The sequence below is a fragment of the Dryobates pubescens genome, chromosome 36, assembly GCF_014839835.1.
Source record: "Dryobates pubescens isolate bDryPub1 chromosome 36, bDryPub1.pri, whole genome shotgun sequence".
NCBI lineage: Eukaryota > Metazoa > Chordata > Aves > Piciformes > Picidae > Dryobates > Dryobates pubescens.
The window spans coordinates 538,434-556,149 of NC_071647.1; the positions used below are offsets into that span (position 1 = coordinate 538,434).

General features: G+C 64.6%; 2 protein-coding genes across 2 annotated transcripts in view; one reads left to right on the forward strand and one right to left on the reverse strand.

Moving 5' to 3' along the window:
• ZNF385C (zinc finger protein 385C) overlaps nt 1–13,863 on the forward strand; it is a 42,735-nt gene extending 28,872 nt beyond the window's left edge. The window contains exons 3-9 of the mRNA XM_054176805.1: nt 2,674–2,816; nt 7,313–7,423; nt 9,029–9,200; nt 9,422–9,754; nt 11,263–11,450; nt 11,558–11,671; nt 12,300–13,863. Of these exons, the coding sequence (XP_054032780.1) occupies nt 2,674–2,816; nt 7,313–7,423; nt 9,029–9,200; nt 9,422–9,754; nt 11,263–11,450; nt 11,558–11,671; nt 12,300–12,524 (1,286 nt within the window). The 3' untranslated portion in view covers nt 12,525–13,863. The remainder of the gene's footprint in view (nt 1–2,673; nt 2,817–7,312; nt 7,424–9,028; nt 9,201–9,421; nt 9,755–11,262; nt 11,451–11,557; nt 11,672–12,299) is intronic.
• A 1,964-nt stretch (nt 13,864–15,827) lies between these two features.
• On the reverse strand, nt 15,828–17,452 carry NKIRAS2 (NFKB inhibitor interacting Ras like 2). The gene is made up of 3 exons (XM_054176780.1): nt 17,181–17,452; nt 16,707–16,948; nt 15,828–16,337 (listed from the first exon to the last, which is right to left on the reverse strand). The coding sequence occupies exons 1-3, from the start codon at nt 17,272–17,274 to the stop codon at nt 16,098–16,100; spliced, it is 576 nt and encodes a 191-aa protein (XP_054032755.1). The 5' UTR covers nt 17,275–17,452; the 3' UTR covers nt 15,828–16,097.
• Nucleotides 17,453–17,716: the final 264 nt, after the last annotated feature.

A 17,716-nucleotide genomic window follows, 5' to 3' on the forward strand; every position in this document is an offset into this window, starting at 1 on the left:
AAGCCCTGGGTAAGGAATCTGAGCCACCACCACACTCTGCCGAGGACACCTCCGAATGGGAGGCAGCCAGACGGCTCCTGTGTGAATCAACAGCTCCGTCTCCATCTGCGCCGCGCAGACGGTGCCAGATGCTCTGCGAAGCAGCCGGCGGCTGTGGGGAGGGGTCCTTGGCAGCGCCCCCAGCGTTGGCCCTGCCGCTCTCAGAGGTGTTTGGTAGAGGCTCTCACAGCCTGCTGCCGGAGCACAACACTTGGCTCGGCTCTGCCTCCAAGGGCACCCGAGAGCAAACCTGCTGCCGACAGGCGCTCAGTCGCTGTGTGGAGTGAAGAGATGGTGGGGACAGGCTGGGGACGGCGGCCAGGCGTGGTCCTGGTTGGCCTTGGTGAAGTGAAGGACTGAGACAGGTCTGTAAATCCCAGGGGACCCCTCTGAGTTGTGTGTGGGGGACAGGAGCTCGGCTGGGGCTGAGCTGAGAGCTCCAGGCTGAGCCCCAGGGAGATGCAGGCACTGCAGAGGTGGCACTGGGTGGTTTGGCATCTTCTGGTCAGGCCTGGGTGCTGGGTTATGAGCTGTGCACCTTCTCTGTGGAGCTGGGGGTGTGAAAGGGCCTCCCAGCAGCTGCTTGTGGCAGGAACATGCTGTTCCTGCTCTCCCCTCCTTGCACCAGCCCTTGGAACTGCTCCTTGGAGCCCCATCTCCCATCCCAGCAGAGCCGGCAGTGCTGCAGCAGCTGTGTTTGCTGGGGGGGGGGGGCAGAGAGGCACAGGCAGTGCTGTGGGAGAGACCAGCCCTGCCCCGAGCTGCAGAGCGAGCATCTGGGGGTGCCATTCACAGCAGAGCCCACCCTGCCGTGGCCGTCACCTTGGCTAAGGTCGTGTCATTCTATACAGACCTGGGGGCCCTGCCACTCTCCCCAGAGCAAATCCCCTTAATTAAGTGTCTAATTAATACCTAAAAATACAGCCTGCAGCTGCTGCTGGAATCTGCCCTGCAGCAAAGGTAAGGCAGGAGCCGCTGCGGCGCAGCCGTAACCTTGGGAAGGTGCCCCAAGAGCAGGCTGAGTGCCCTGTGCCAGCTGCCTCTTGTCCCTTCTGTGGCAAGTGCTGGCTTCCCTCCTTTTGCCAGCTGCAGACCTGGGGCTGCTCTTCTCAGGGTGCCTGGGTGAGGATGATGATGCTGTTGGAGGCCTTCAGCTCATGGGGATCTTGTCCTGGGCAGAACCATGAGGGAAAGGTCTTGCCCCCTCTGCCGGCTCCAGTCCCATCTGGGGTTCTGGGCTCTCTCCTGCTTTGCCCTGGCTGCAGACCCAGCCCAGGGCTGCGTCTGATCCACAGATCTGGGCTCCAGGATGTGCCAGAGCAGCTCGGGAATCGTTTCCAGACTGCGTCACTGGGCAGCAGCTGCTGTGGGCTGTGGCCATCCCTGCGTCCCCCAGCACCCACCCGGGGCAGGAGCTGCTCCTTGGGGACTGAACCCCTTGGCTGTAGGGCCAGGTGGCAGCAGCCAGGGCTAGCTGGCACGGTGGCATTGGCTGAGCTGCAAACCCCCTTCACTGGGCTCCTGAGGATGGGGAGGTGGCGACCACCTGCCCTCCTGTTCCTCCCGGTGGTGAACGGAGCACAGGCACAGAGCTGCCCCTCCGGGGCTGCAGCACTCAGTGCCAAGCGTCCTGGCCACGGTCAGCGCAGACCCTGGCGACGCAGCCCCAACCCCTTTGTGGTGAGCTCCTTGCCGCCTGTGTGGGCCGGGGGGGTCCCCGGGGGCAGCTCCCCAGGCGCCGGCCGCTGCCGTCTCAGATGATTGGAGGCAGAAGCTCAGCTTCACGCCTCAGAAGGTTTAATTGCGCGGCGCTCACCCAGTCCCGCTGGCTCTGCCCCCCCCTCCCCCCGCCCGCCGTGGCTGTAACCTTATTTATTTATTTTGGGCAGTTTCACAGATTTCCCTCCTGGGTGACTCTGGAATTAACTCGATCAGCTCACGCCCGGTGAAGCAAGATGGAATTTTTCCCCGGAGTCAGCCCTGACTCGGGGACGGCTCCGGAGCCGCTGCAGAGCCGCCCGTGTGCGCTCTCCCAGAAAGAGGTCGTTGGTGCCCGCGGGGCCTGCGCTGCTCAGCCGCAGAACATCCTCCGAACTTTGCATTTCAGATTCCTGCCTCAGCTCCTGCACCAGGCTGCTCTCCTCCAGCAGAGGGTCCTTGTCCTGCAGGGGCAGTGCTGAGGTGCAGGGGGCTGAGTGTGGCAAGCGTCCGGGCACTGTCCCACCCCCCCACCTCCCCCCGGTGACTGTGGCCCCTGGTGACCGTGGTTCCTGATCAGTGTTTCTGCTGCAGGAGCCCCGTTTTGGTCTGGCCAGGCTGGGTCTGTTTGCTGAGGTCTATGGGATGGGGCCGAGAGCTGAGTCACAGCAACCCCCTGAGCACTCCAGGCTTGGGGCAGTGGCTGGGAACTGCCTGGAGGCAAGGGACCAGCACCTGGGGGTGCTGGTCAGCAGCAGCTGAAGATGGGCTGGCATGTGCCCAGCTGGCCAAGAAGGCCACCAGCTGGTTTTGAGCTCTAGGGGCAGAGGGATGCTCAGGGCCACCCCGGGCTGGGCCCTTTCACTGAGGAGGGTGCAGAGCCCGTGTGCCACATCCTGCACTGCTAACGCTGCTCTTTCCCTTCTGCCTGCCCAGGTCCCTCTGGACACACCAGTCCCCTCTTAGCATCGTTGCCTATCCCCGGCCGTCCCCTCCACCCCCCGCTGGACATCAAGCACTTCCTGACCTTCAGGCTCAACGGGACGTCGCCGCTCAACCTCTTCCCCAACTTCAACACGGTGAGTCCCAGGGACTGGGGGGGTGTTGGCTGCCAGACCCCTCCTTGCCCACAGCAGTCTCTCTCCTCCGTGGCACCACCCCTTGAACCCTGCCACATAATCTCTGGTTTAATTACCAGAGTCTGCTGGACACTAGAGCAGTGCCCCTGCCCTGCCCTTAGCTGGGAGCAGCTCCTGCCCAGCCATTGCCCTTCTGGGCCAGAATTCAGAGATGGTTGATTTTAACCAAGATCAATTGGATTTTGCTCCTGGAATCAATAGTAATAAAGTAGCTCTGGAGAGCAGTTCCTTAGCTGGAAAATAAATAGAGGAAAGCAGAGAGAGAAGGGGGAGAAGGTGGCTGGTGCTGTGTGGCTGTGGGTGTCAAGAGGGCCTGGTTGCTGTGGGACTTCTACCACTGCCTGGTTGGGGTCAAGGTCCCCAGCCTCGAACCACTGGACCAGGTGCTTGGGTGGTGTAGTTCAGAATGTCTGGAGGTGTCCACCTCTGAAGTGCCACGGATGTGGCCAAAGAAGCCTCAGGTGTCAAATGAGGTTTCCCTCCCTGTGCTCCTTCTCTGGGTGACCTCAGCCCAGATGGGGTCTGTGTCCACCCATGGTCTGCCCCACGCTTCCCACTGATGGCAGGGTTGGGATCTGCTCCTGGAGCCTCTCTCTTGCCATGCTGTGCGTCCCTGTCCTGGTGTTGTCACTGCCTGGGATGCTGCTGGCATCACCGGGGAGCAGGTTTTGCTCTGCTGAGGGGCAGCAGCGGTGGGGAGCAGGAGCAGGACCTGGGGCTGCTCCTCCCTCTCCGCCTGTGGAGGCAGGGTGGGCATCTCTGCGTTTGGCAAATGCCCCTTTTGTACCCTCGTGAGCCTGGCAGTGGGACTTTCCTGAGCTCCCTCGGCGCTCGCCCGCCGGCCTTTTGTAAGTGGCTTTGGGATTAACGTGCGCGGAAGGTGCAAATTATCGCGGAGATCTTCAAAGGCAGCGCAGACATTAAGAGAGGATTCCTGTGGCTGCTGAATGGGATTGAGCCCTCTAACTCCTGTAAGCTGCTCTGAAGCCTGCCGCTCCCCTGCGCTAACAAGCAGAAACACAGGAGAGGAGGATTTTTGGATGCCATTAGCGCCGCTGCTCTTTGTCTGAGCTCCTTTTTTTAGTCGCTGGAGTCAGGAGCTGACTGGAGCCAGCCCTGCTTGTTTGTTCTGCTTGGCTCCTGCCAGCCCCTGCCTTGGCACGTGCCCTCCAGAGTCCTGTTGCTATGAAAATAATAATGATAATAGTAATTAAGAATAATCATTTGGCAAAGGAGCTCTGGCGCTTGCCGGAGCCGCCGCGCTGCGCCCAGGCTCGGTGGGGACGGAGGTGCTGGGGGTGGCCCCCCGGAAGGTGCAGGCACCGTGGGTTAGCTGCTCTGAGCTCAGACCCGAGCCCCGCACGTGGTGCTGGGTGGTCTGGGGTGGGAGCTGCCCCTTCAGGATGCGTTTGTGCTGGAGAGGAGGCTGAGGGTAGCACTGTGAGGGCTTGAGCGCCCCCGTGCCCCGGAGCCAGGCTGGCAGCTCCTGATTTCTCAGCTCACGGTGCCAGGGCAGAGGCTCCGCTTGGCAGCTGAAGCTCAGGGTCGTCTCGGGGGCAGGCGTTAGCTCAGGGAGCTTCAGAGGGAGCTGCCACATCTGAGCTGCTGTGAAGAGGTCTCAGGGGGTTGCCTCTGCTCCCCAGGGCTGCTGGTGGTGCTGCGCTGGGCTCGGTGCTGTCCTGCAGACCAGGAGCTCTCTGCCGCTGCCCGGCAGAAGACTTTGCACCCCGAGCAGGTCACGAAGCTCTCACGAACCCAGCAGATGTTTACTCTGGGGCGAGCAAAACCTTCCCAAGCTGGGCTCTGCTGCGCTCGGAGCAGCCGCAACAGGGAGCAAACCTCCCAAGGCCACCCGAAGGTTCCGTGCTCGGCAGGTCCTCTCCAGCAGCGGGGCTGCTGCAGATCCCCGGCAGCCGGCAGCCCCTCGTAGCCCCCCGCAGGAGCCGCGATCCCAGCGGATGCTGTGTCCCTGTGAATTCCCGGTGCTGACCCCGGAGGCGGGAGCCGGGCAGGGAGCTCTATTTATATCGGCAGGAACATCCAGGGATAAATAAAGCCAAGTGAGTCAATGCCAATGGGCTATAAAGCCCAGATCTTTGTTCTCCGAGCGCACGGTGCCCAGAGCCTGTCGGGTCAGCTCTGCTGGAATCGCTCGGGAAGAGCCTCGCTCCCCCCGGCTGCGGGCACCGGTAGGTACCGCTGTGGCACAGACCCTCGCCAGCCCCCGAGGAGGGCGCGGGGGGTCTCGTTCTTCTCTGAGACAGTGGTGAGGGCAAGGGCAATGGCGTGTTTGGAGCAGGCTGCCCAGAGAGGTTGTGAAGTCTCCTCTGGAGAGCTTCCAAACCCACCTGGACGTTGTGATCCTGAGCAAGCTTCTGTGAGTGCCCTGCTGGAGCAGAGGGGTTGGACTGGGTGAGCTCTGGAGGTCCCTTGCAACCCTCACCTGGCTGGGGTTTGTGGATTTTCATTTGGAGAGGAGCACAAGGGCTCTCAGGTGGTCTCCAAGCTTTGTCTGGGGTGGATGGAGCTGGGCAGAGCATCCTGCATGCCACCAAGTGCAAGGTGGCAGGAGCAGCCTTGGCAGGGGATCGCTGGGCCTCTGGGTGAGCTCCTGCAACGGCTGGGTGGGTGCCCAAAGGCTTTTCAGGACGTGGTGCTTGCTTTGGGATACAGCAGTGATGGCCACCAGCTGCACCAGCCTCAACTGGCAAAACCATGGGGGTTGTGGAGGCCCAGGTTGGTGCCATCTCCTTATGCCCCAGGAGGGTGAGGACAGTCCTCAGCAGCTTTTGCATCCTTGTGCTGCCATCTCCCTCTCCTCTGCTCCTCGCCCTGCTCCTGCCCTGGTGCTCAGGGGTGGGTGAATCACTGGGAGCTGCTGCCCTGGCATCTGCTGCTGCTGTGAGGGTTTGAGCTGGGTGGAAAAAGTGGGTTCTGAAAATAAGCAGCAGCCTCACTCTGCCGCTGCCTGCAGCACGGGGTGATGTTCAGGGCTGGGGCAGCATCTTTGCCATCTGTAGCTCCCCGCGGGGCTCCTCGGAACCCTGAGCACCTCTGCATTTATATGCCAGGGAAGCGAGTAAAGCCTGCCAGCAGAGAGGCACTCCATTAATCACCTGCTCTTACCATTCTGCTCACTCCTGGGAAGGAATCTGGGCGCTGGATAATGGCTCTGTTGTCCAGGCATGTGCCTGCAAGACTGATGCACCTGTCTGAGCTCCCAGCGGCTCCGCAGAGCAAGGCGCTCGGCCGCAGCCCGCGGCGCTGCTGACAGCGGCGCTCGGATAAGATAATCTCGCGGTGCCACAGGGCAGGGGACAATGCCTGCATTATAGATGAGAGCCACACTCAGACAAAGGCCTGATTCTTGTGTGTGTCCCCCCCTTAATAAATGCATTTTGTTTAAAACAATTATGGCTTTGCCAACAAGTTTGCTGCCCGGGCTGAGCAAGGAGGCCGAGCCCTGGCGAGGGACAGGAGTGCCAGGGGCTGTCAGCAGCCAGCATGCATCTGCCTGGAGCCCCCCTGCTGCCTGTGTCCAGGGGCTCGTGGGGAGATGTGGGGAACCAGAGCTGCTGTGGCCCTGTGCACACCCAGTCAGGTACCAGGGTGGAAATCCGTGGAACCATGGAATTGTTTTGGTCAGAAAAGGCTTTGAGGATCACTGAGTGACCACCCAGCACTGCTGTCACCACCAAACCACATCCCTCAGCACCACGGCTTTGGAACCCCTCCAGGGATGGAGACTCCACCACTGCCCTGGGCAGCCTGGGCCAGGCCTTGACAACCCTCAAGGGGAAGAAATTTTTCCTCATGTCCAACCCAAACCTCCCCTGGGGCAGCCTGAGGCCATCTCCTCTTGTCCTGTCAGTGGGGCAAGCAGCAGGCCCCTGTGGCTCCACTTGCACCTTCAGCTTTACCCGGGGACGTTTCAGCTCCCTGCTGAGGGGCACGTGGAGGATTAGCTGCTGCTCGTTCAGGTGGTCTCTGGCCCTGCTAAGCCTCTGGGGAGGCTGCCCGGGCGTGGGGAGGTCGAGGGCAGCAGCTGGGAGCTCAAACTGAACCTGATAATTTGCCACCTGGTGTCTGTGGTGGGGGAAGGAGATGAGGGCACACGCAGGGGAGGCTGGGGAGGCTGGTGCCCATCGGCTGTGCCCAGCAACAGCTTCAGCCTCTCTGCCAGGCTGCAGCAGGTTTTGGCTCCATCCGGTTTGGATTTTCAGGAGTGGCTTAAAAAGGACAAGGACAAGAAGTGGCATCGACACAGTGCCCCGTGCAGGGGTTCCCTCTGTGGCAGCAAGGGCTCCTGTGCCCCCCAGGCACTCTGCTGGTGGCAGCAGCAGCTCTGTGGTGGGTGCGGGCGATCACTGGGTCACTGTGCCGTGCCAGGGTGACCATCATGGTGTGACACCCAGCTGCTCTCCCTGCCGTTGTAGATGGACCCGGTGCAGAAGGCAGTGATCAGCCACACCTTCGGCGTGCCCGCCCCGCTCAAGAAGAAGCAATTCATCTCCTGCAACATCTGCCACCTGCGCTTCAACTCGGCGGTGAGTGCAGCCGGCGGGCACGGGGCAGGGTGGGCAGCCGTGCTGGGGCCGGTGCCAGCGCCTGCAGCCACGCAGGAGCATCCCACAGCACGGGCACCGCGCAGGCAGCCGCTGGGTACGAGCATTACCTATGGAGCTGCCAGCCCAGAGCATCCCTGGGCTTGGCTATCCCTTCCTGGGGACCGTGGCAGCGCTGGGGGCCCTGATGCCCTCCCCTGGAGGCTCCTCTGACAGAGCTGCCGGTGTGCTCGGTGTGCCGCCGTGCTCGGTGTGCCGCCGTGCTCGGTGTGCCGCCGGGAGCTGCTCTCAGCTCCCCCGGGGCGGGCACAGCCGCCCGGACACTGCGCCTTGGCCTCGCTGGCGCCGAGCCGCATCAGCAGAGCCCGGGGCTGCTGCTGCTGTGCCAGCAGAAATCAGCGTTTCTGGGCTGAATCTCTCTGCCTCGCAACCGAGCGGCTCAGGGAAAAGCATCAGGGAAAAGCAGCACTTTGCCCATCCAAGCTGCATCCCAGCGGGAAGCGCGGAGCTGGGGGGGTTGGTCCCACCACACACTCCCACTGTCCCCCTGGGCACCCTGTACCGCTCTGCTCGCCCCTGCCCCTGTGCCCGCTGGTCCCGGCACCAGCGGCGTGCCCCGCACAGCCCCTGGCACACCGCGCGGGTCCCTGCGCGGCGCGGCTGCGGTGCCGGTGACCTACTTAGGCTGCAGCCCAGCCCCGTCCCAGCCCCGCTACCGGGGGGCAGTTGATTGTTTTTGCTAATGAGGCCCCACGCTCGGGTGGGCCCTGCGCTTTCCCACGTCCCAGCTGATGCTGCGAGCCCTGGACACCATTCCCAGCCCTTGGAAGGCCACGGGGGGAGGGAAGGAAAGGAATTCTTCCTCCTGCCACGCACGGGAAGCCTCTGAGACCGCCGTGGTGCCAATTACTCCGTGCTGCTCAGTGCTGCTGTGTCTTAATTCCCCTTGGATCGACTCCCCAGAAACTGCCAAGCCGCGGCTGGTTTTGGGGACAATGCAGCTTTGTCGCCGGCCGCCGAGCACGCAACTGCTGGGGTGATTTGCTTTTGTCTGCGTTTTTATCAGTTGGGTGCAGGCAGGAGCCCGTCCCCAAGCGCTTCATTATTCAGCCTTGGCCAGGAGAAAGGAGCTCGGGAATGTGAACGACGCCTTGGCCAGCCGCGAGGTTACAAAGGGAGCCAGGTCTTCCCCCGGCCTCCTTCTGCAGTTTATTTTTACAGCCAGCAGTTCCCTGCACGCTTCTGGAGCCATAAATTTTGCCTGAAAGCTCCTTTTAGAAGTGCCTGGATGCATTCAATCAGAGCCGGGCCCTTATCTCGCCGAGCAGCGCCGTGATGCCGTAGCGCAGCCGCCCCCCGGCAGGATCCCTTCCTGCGCGGAGCACTCTGGCAGCAGGAGGAGGGAAGGGCTCCGAGCTGCACCCGGCCGAAGCCACCACCTCCGAGGTGGCGCTGGGGATGAAAGTCACCAGGGAGGTGGCTGCACTGCAAACGTGTCTGAGCGGCCGGGGCCTGAGGCTGACCCCTCACCCGTGCTCCCCGTGTCCGTCCGTCTGTCCAGAGCTGTCCCTCTCTCCCTCTCCCCAGAACCAGGCAGAAGCTCACTACAAGGGCCACAAGCACGCACGGAGGCTGAAGGCCATCGAGGCCATGAAGAACAAGCAGAAGGCAGCAGGGGCTGTGGTGGTGGCTGCTGGCCAGGATGGCTCAGCTGACTTCACCCCCAGCCCCGAGGGCAGCGGGGAGCCCGGCAGCACAGGTATGTGGGCGAAGGGTCTGGGGGAGTCCTGGGCCAGCAATAACAGAGGTAATGGTGGAAGAGCCATGGAGAGGGATGAGCATGAGCAGACAGAGCTGGAGATGGTCTTGGGGAGCCATGGGGTGCTCTGAGATCCAACAAACCCCCTCTCCCCGCCCAAGCACAGGGAGCTTTCCCTTTCTGCCCATTTCTTTCTGTTCTCCCTCTTTCCCTCCCGCCAGCTCAAGCCAACGGACTGCCGGAGCCAGAGGGTGAGTGCAGCACCCTGGCGCTGATGCCCGACACGGAGGAGCCGCCCGCGGAGCTGGCGGGCAGCGTCGCCCCGCTGGGCTCCCCGCCGGCCTCGGAGCTGTCGGAGGGCACCTCGGACGTCACCAGCGTGGCCTCCTCCTCCACCGCGCAGGCGGCCGAGGCGCAGGCGGCCGAGTCGGGCAGCAGCGTCAGCTCGGCCCCCGAGAGCGAGAAGGAGGGGAAGAAGAGCAAGCAGCACCTGTACTGCCCCACCTGCAAGGTCACCGTCAACTCCCTGTCCCAGCTGGAGGCTCACAACACCGGTAAGGGCGCCGGGGACGGAGGGACATGGGGATGGGTGGGACATGGGGACAGGTCCCTCGCAGCTCCCTCGGGGGCTCCGTGCAGGGCCCTGCCCAGCCGGGCAGGGAAGCGCCGAGCGTTAATGAGCCTTGCTGTAATTAACCAGGGAGAAGTGGGGGGAGGGCAGGCCTCACCTGAGCTATGGGGCGAGCTCTGGCAAGGTCAAACGCGCCCTCATTGTTCACGTCTCTTAATTAAAGGCATTTTCAGATACATTTAATCAAGTGATTGGAGGCTGCTTTACACTGCGTGGCAGTTTGGTGCTAAGCTGACAGCAGCCCAGCACCAGCGCCGCTCTCAGCCGCGGGGTCAGCTCTGGGCTCTGGGCTCCTGCTCACGCTGAGGAGCCCCTGGGGACTCTAAGGAGCTTTGGAGCCCAGCAGCAAGCAGAGGCCACTGATGGGCAGGGCAGCGCTGGGGGCTTGCAAGGGTCCCCCTGAAGCCTGGGGGTGGCTGAATGGGAGGAGGGGGCAGCCAGAACCTCCATGGCAGTGTGGGGGATCCCCAGAAGGGTCTGTGGGCTCTACAGAGCCAGCTCCCTACTCACCCCTTTCTCTGGAGGACGCTGACCAAGGGCAGGCACCCCGGGTTTAAAGGGAAGTGGCTTCTCCCCCTCAGCTGAGCAAGAACTGGGATCCAGCTCCCCCAGCCCGGGGCAGCAGCAGCAGCAGCAGCAGCGCCGTGGTTCATCTCAGGTCACCGCTGCGGCTTAGCTGCAGCCGCGTCCTTGTGCTTTTGTCAGCTCCAGTTACGGATCCAGGAGCTGATTTGGGGGAAAAGAACAAACAAACAAACAGTTCGCAGCCCTGCGCTGCTCCGCGGCTGTCGCTCGGGCTCGGGCTCCTTGCTTCACGCCTTAAAAAGCAGGAGGAATTAGCGGGGGCTTGGGTTACTCTGCCCACCCCCACGCCGCCATCCCCTCGCTGGCAGGGCCGGGACGGAGCGCCCTGTGCCCAGGTGTGCCAGCATTTCGGGTGTCTGCTTGCCCGCCTGCTGTAACCCTGCTGAGCTATTCCTGGCTCTGCGGCCGGATCCTCTCTGACCTTGGGCACGGCTCAGATGCTGCAGCGCGGCGGGCGACATGTGCCCGGCTCTGCAGACGGTGCCACCGCCCGGGGGCAGGCGGCAGGCTCCGGCACACGCTCAAAATAGCTTCTGTGGTGGTGGCGTGGGGGCTGTCTCCGGGAGGCTGAGTGTTTCTGGTCTGCCCACGAAGTGCAGCTGCCCACCGGAGCTTGGCAGGGTTTGGGCACGGGCTGCTGCATCCCCGGTGAGAGTCCAACCACCCAGGCAGCCCCTGGCCCCTCTGCCCACAAGTGCTGCCAGGCACAGGCTGTTGGGGGGAGCAGGGTCCCATGGGAGGCGGGGAGGGGGTTGCTGGAGGGTCCTCCCTGCACCGCAGCACTCGACACAGGGCTGGGGTTGTTTGCAGGGTTGGTGTTTGGTCAGTGTCCCCTCTGCCACCCAGGTGCCAAGCACAAGTCGATGCTGGAGGGCCATGGCAGCCAGCTGCGGCGCGGCCGGGGCAAGCTCCTGTCCCGGGCAGGGCACAAGTCCAAGCGGATCGGCAACAAGGGCAGCATCAACATCCAGAACAAAGCCTTCCAGTGCCAGGTGTGCGAGATCTACGTCAACTCCGAGACGCAGCTCAAGCAGGTGACGATGCCAGGCCTGGGCCCTGCGCACGCAGAGGGTCACTGAGCACAGCCCCTGGGCTGGGGGGTACCTGGTGGTGCCCTGACCCGGTGGCTTCCCTCCCCCAGCACATGAGCAGCCGGCGGCACAAAGACCGACTGGCAGGGAAGCCTCCCAAGCCCAAGTACAGCCCTTACAGCAAGCTGCAGAAGAATGCTGCCCTCGCAGTGAGTATTCTCCAGGTACCTGTCTGCCACCCTGCCAGCCACCACCGCCTGCGGTGCCACCGCCTCGTGTGCCAGAGGCACAGGGGCTGCTTCTCTTAAACCCTTGGTTCCTGCGGCTGCATCGGAGCTGTGCCCGTCGGGGAGGGTAGGCTGAGGGGGTGAGGGAGTTGTGACTCTGCTGGTGGGAAGGGAAGCACAGGCAGGGCTTGTGGGCATGGGCAGGACCTGCTGAGCGTGGGCAGGGCTCCTGAACCCACTGGCACCAGCGTTCACACACCTCTGCCACTGGGACAGCGAAGACTTTGGTAGCTGAAGTCGTGCCAGGGCAGCAGAGGGAAGGACCCAGGCAGGGACCAGCCCAGCCACTGCAAAGGCCAGGGCAGGGCTCTGGGCTGGCGTGGGGGAGCTGAGGACCTCCTGGGAAGGTCACCACAGCTGGGGCATCCCTGCGTGCTCTGGTCTGGGGGTGGCCGAGCTGAGGGAGCAGGGCCGTGGGGTGGGCATGGGCTGGGGCCAGGGGCTGTGGTTACTGCGGAGACCTGCTGAGAGCTCAGCCGGCAGCGACTGCGGGCAGGGGCCGAGGTGGGGCGGGGGCCGTCCCGCCGGCGGGTGCCTCACGCTGTCTCCTCCTCGCTCCCCGCAGTCCAAGCTGGCTCTGCAGAAGCATCTCACCAAGACGCTGGCGACTCGCTTCCTGCCCAGCCCGCTCACCGCGGCCGCCGTCTGCGCCATGCCAGGGCCCCTGGCGCTCAGACCAGCTGCTGCCACCACCCTCTTCCAGGCCCCGATCCTCGGACCAGCTCTCTTCCGAACGCCGCCGGCCCACGTCCGCCCCACGCCAGGCCCCATCGTCTTTGCGCCCTACTAGAGCCGCTCGGCCGCCGCGGACCAGGCTGTGCCCCGGGGGCTGCCCGGCGGGGGGCAGCGCCCCCGGGCACGCTGCTCGGCTGGCCGGTGGGGAACCGTAGCTGTAGGCATCAACCCCAGCTTCTCCTTTGCTTCGAGCTGGCTCCTGCTGGAGGAAGGTGTCCCAGCAGAGCCCGGCCAGCCCTGCCATGCATCTCTGCTGCTCCCCCGGCCCGTGCCAGCCCCGTGCTCAGCAGAGGAGCTCATCACACGGCTGGCTGGCACAGGGCAGAGGACCACGCCCGAGTCACCAGGACTTTCTCGTGGCCAGGAGCTGCCTGGCTTCTTGCCCATCGTCCTCCCAGTTACCGGACTGGCAGAGGAGGAGTTGGCTGGTCCCTGGGGGAAGGAGCATCCCTCTGCCCAGCCAGTCCCTGCCAGCCCAGTGGGAAGGGAACTGCAAAGGGAGTCTCAGCCCAGCCCTTACTGGGTGAAACGACCCCGGCAGGGGCGGGAAGTTGGCAGTTCCCTCTCAGGCTGGGCTGGCTGTGGCCCCTCCAGCCCGGCACTTGCCTGTACTGGCCGGGGACTTCCGTGCTGCCCACCAGCCCCCTGCGTCCCACCAGCCAAAGAGCCCCTGCCATGGTGGGCGCCGGACTGTACCCTCACTCCGAGAGCAATAGCCAAGGCCAGGGCTGGCATCTCCGCCCGCCGAAAGCACACTGCCCGTCCTGGCCCCCAGAAGCACACGGCACAGGCACCCGGCGCGGGCACCCGGCCGGGGCCAGGCTCTGCTGCAGCCCAGCCAGGACAGCAGAGCTGGTGCCAGCTGTTTGCCTCCGTCCCAGCCGCGGGGGACAGCCCTGCCCCTACCTCGCGGGCGATGCTGTGAGCCTGTGAATGTCCCTCCAGCACTTCTGGTTCTCCAGGCAGCGGCAGCGCTGTGCCCGGCCCTCCGTCCCCACCCGCCGCCCCCGTCTGGAGCTTCCAGGGAGCCACCAACACTTCCTACCGACAGAGACCCCAGCAGCCTGCACAATCAGGCCCGAAGGAGCAGCTGGCACCCACGGCCTGTACCCAGCACCCTCCCTGCAGTGCTCCCACCGCAGCCTGCGGAGAGCTGGGCTCTGGAGGGACCCCGAAGCTGCAGCCTCTCACTGTGCCCAGCACCCACCCGGTCAGAACTGTCCCCATGGCACTGCAGGCCTCCAGCACACTGCTGGACACAGAAACATACAGGAGAGCTGCACCCCAAGTGGCACTCAGGCTGGCAGTGACGACCCCCACCCCGATCTATGCAATCCCAGGGAGCAGCTCCGTGCCAGCTGCACCTTCCCTTGGTGCTTGTGCTGCTGGCACAGCCTGGAGCGGTGCCCGGGGCACAAAACCCCAACGTGAGGCTTGGCTCTGTGCAGCCAGCTCCCTGCCCGGGCCCAGGCACCACTGCTGTGCCCCCTGTCCCCTGCTGTGCCCCGGGCAGGGGCAGGTGGGTTTGTGCCCCGGGAAGCCTCACACACGAGCACAGAGCCCCTGCGCCTCAGGGCACGGTGCCCAGGTCCCAGCAGGGCTCTGCCCAGCCTGTGCCACCCACCCCCAGGGTCCTGGAAGGGGAGGGGAACCTCCTCGTGGCTGAAACTTCTGCTTCCCAGAGCTGGAGCCTGGGGTGAGGGCAGGAGTGCCTGGTGGCACAGGGCTGCCTGCAGGGCCTGCTCCTTGTGCCATGGGCAGCCTCAACCTGCAGTGCCACTGCTGTGCTCCTGCCGTGAGGGAGCCCCTGGGTCTGGATTCATCTGCTCAGGCCATTTCCTCTCCACCCCAGGGGAGGAGAGAGGGCACCAGAAGAGCTGAGTGTTTGCAGACTGGGGGTAGAGACAGCTGAGAGGATTTCCAGTGGTGCTGGGAGCTGTGGCTCAGAGAGCAGCCCTGGGAGAGAAGGCTCCTGGCAGCAATGGCTGTGACAGGGACAGGGTCCCAGGGCAGGGGTGCAGTCTGGACTCCATGGGCCAGGAGCCTGTGCTGGCAGGAGGGACACAGCTCTGGCAGTGTCACAGTGCCAAGCAGCCCATGGTCAGCCCTCCCCCTGCTCATCTCACTGTGCTCTGCCCCAGGCCACCTCACGGTCCCAGTCCTGGCCACAGCAGAGGAGGGCAGCACACCCCCCTCCTGCACTGTGCCCCCTCCAGCACTGTGCCCACCAGCCTCAGGAGTGTGGGGAGCAGCCAGGCTGCAGTCTGCAGGAGCTGCCTGGCACTGGTGGGGCCATTCCCCTGCTCTTGCTCTCAAGCACCTGAGCTGGAGCCAGCAGTGGCTGCTCCCTGTCCCCCTTCCACCAGTGGAGTCGTGGTCACTCCCACACTTGGCACTTTAACCCCTTGAAAGCCATTCCTAGCAACACTGCAACCAGCTGTGTACAAAGATGCTCCCTCTGGCACCCCCCCCACCCTGGGACCCCCCCAGACCCCCCCTGCTCCTGTGCTACCCAAAGCATTTACTGCCTTTGACTTCGCAGACGCTGTTGTAGCTGTAGGGCTTAGGCCATAGCTCTGTACCCTGTGCCCCTCTGTACATAACCTTGGAGTGACGTGAACAGTTTGAGTCCAAACGAAGCAGCCCCTCCCCTGCCCCCCCCAAAGGCACCCCCAGACCCCAGGGACTCGGCCAGTACCCTCCTGTCAAGGTCAGTGTATATTTTTGATGTACTTTAACTGTTGGGAAGAAAAAAAGGAGAAAAAAAAAAGGAAAATATTTTGATAACCAAATCTGCTTCTCTCTCGTGCTGCTGAGTGAATAAAAGGTACAGGAACCAGCAGGGGCTGCCTGGGCACTTCCTTCCCCAGGGCTGCTGGGCAGGACCAGGACAGCTCTGCCCTGGCTCGTGGCAGTTCTGAGAGGAGAGCGAGCACCGTGCCAGGCGGGCAGTGAGAGCTGTGCTTGTGCTGAGGGAGGGCTGAGCCTGGTGGATGTGAGCAGCCTGGTGGATGTGAGCAGCCTGGTGGATGTGAGCAGCCTGGTGGATGTGAGCAGCCTGGTGGATGTGAGCAGCCTGGTGGATGTGAGCAGCCTGGTGGATGTGAGCAGCCTGGTGGATGTGAGCAGCCTGGTGGATGTGAGCAGCCTGCCCCCCCGCGCAGCAGCTCGTCCTGCCCTGTGCCCCGCCTGGGGCAGGCTGCCAGCCCTGCCCGTGCCGGAGCAGCGAGCTGCCAGCCCGGGGGAAGCAGGGCGAGCAGGACAGCTCCGGCCGCGGCTGTGCTGGAGGCAGGGCCGGCCCCGGGCTCTGCTCACACCGCCGCCGGCCCAGAGCAGCTCCGGAGGGAGCCGAGCCGCGGCCCCGGCGCAGCCCTGCCGCCGATCCCCACCTGCTGGCCAGCGCCGCGGTGCCTTCCCTCCCGCCGCTCCCGGGGCCCCTCCGGCGCCGGCAGGGGCCGGGCAGAGGAAGGAGCGGTGCCTGCCGGCTGCGGGGAGATTGGTCACCCCCCTCCTCCTCACAGGCCACCCCCAGCCCTGGGACCCTCGCAGAGGCGCGGGGGCTCAGCGGGAGGTGGTGCGAGGGAAGAGGGAGGCGAGGAAGAGGAGGTGGCGAGGGAAGGGAGGAGGCTCAGCCATCCAGGGACCCACTGCCCTTGTTCTTGCGGCTCAGGGGGAAGGCAGACTTGCTCTGGGGCTGCGTCATCTTGCTGGCCAGGTAGATGAAGGGCTCGATCAGCGTGCGCCGGTCAGCCACCGACACCTCCCACAGCTTCACCTTCTCGCCCTTGGCCCAGTGCTGCGCCGCCTCCTGGTCCACCCGGCGCTGCTCCTGCAGGTCACACTTGTTGCCCAAAACCACGATGGTTACCTGTTCCAAAGAGAAGGCTCCCTGAAGGCACCGGATTTCCAGCTGCCTTGGAGACCCCGGTGCCAGCCCAGGCCTGCAGCTCCCCTGCCCCATGCTCAGGGGCTATACACCACCGGCTCCCAGCGCTCCCTCCTGGCAGCTTCCCCTCCTGCTTGTGCCTGTGAGCCTCAGAGCAGCCTCGAAGGGGAAGGGCTTGCTGAGCACCTGCAGGCTCAGAGAGCATCCCAGGACACCAGCGACAGCTGAGAGTGCCAGGGAACAGGGGCCCCTGCTGCCACCCTGTGGCGGGGGAGAAAAGCGACCTCTGGGTGAAAACTTGCAGCCGGGGCTCAGATCCCACCCTGCAGCCCCCTTCCCTGGGGCCCTCACCTCCTTCTTGTCTTTGGACTTGTCAATCTCCTTCTTGAGGAGCTCCACGCGCTTGAAGGACTCCTTGCTGTCGGTGCTGTAGACCAGCACGTAGCCGTCGGTGCAGGAGAAGCAGTGCTTGGGCAGCTCCAGGCCGTCCCGCAGCCCCCGCGTGTCGTAGAAGCGAACCTGCTCCCGCACCCCCCGGTCCGTCTCGATGGAGCCCACGTAGATGTCCTCCTGCGTCTCGATCATCTCCGAGCCTGCCGGGGTGGGCAGGGAAGCCGTGGGGACCCCGGCAGGGCGCTGGCCCTGGCACGGCCCGCGGCAGGGCAGGGAGTTGCTCCTGCCTCGGTGCCAGCGAGTCTGGGGCTCTCCAGGCACAGCCCTGCCCAGGGGGCTAAGCCCTGCCCAGGGGGCCAGGCCCGGCCCTGCCCGGGACAGGGCGGCAGGGACGATCCCGGGCAGGCTCCATCCCGGTCCGCCCGGACTCACCGACCACATGGTTCCCGTACAGCAGCTGCTCCAGGATGGAGGTTTTCCCGACGGAGGCCTGGCCGCACACCACCACCTTGCAGCTCTTCCCCATGCTGCCTCACCGGGGCCCGCGACACGGCGGGCAGCGCGGGGATGCGGGACCGGGGGATCGCTGGCGCCGCTCCGTGCGTGCGCCGGCCCGGGGCTGGAACGGGCACAAAGCCCGCGGGGATGCCTGCGGGGACACCGGCGATGCTGCTCGGCGAACGCAGCCGTGCCCCGAGCCGGCCCAGGCCTGAGCCTGCTCCAGCGCCGGGGGGAGAGAGCAGCGCCCGGGCAGGGGAAGAGAGCAGCGCCGGGGGGAGAGAGCAGCGCCCGGGGAGGGGAACAGAGCAGCGCCCGGGGAGGGGAAGAGAGCAGCGCCCGGGGAGGGGAACAGAGCAGCACCCGGGGAGGGGAACAGAGCAGCGCCCGGGGCCCGGCCTCACCTGCGCGGCAGCGGAACCGGAGGCGGCGGAGCCGCAGCGCCCCCTGCTGGCGGGCGGACCGCGGGC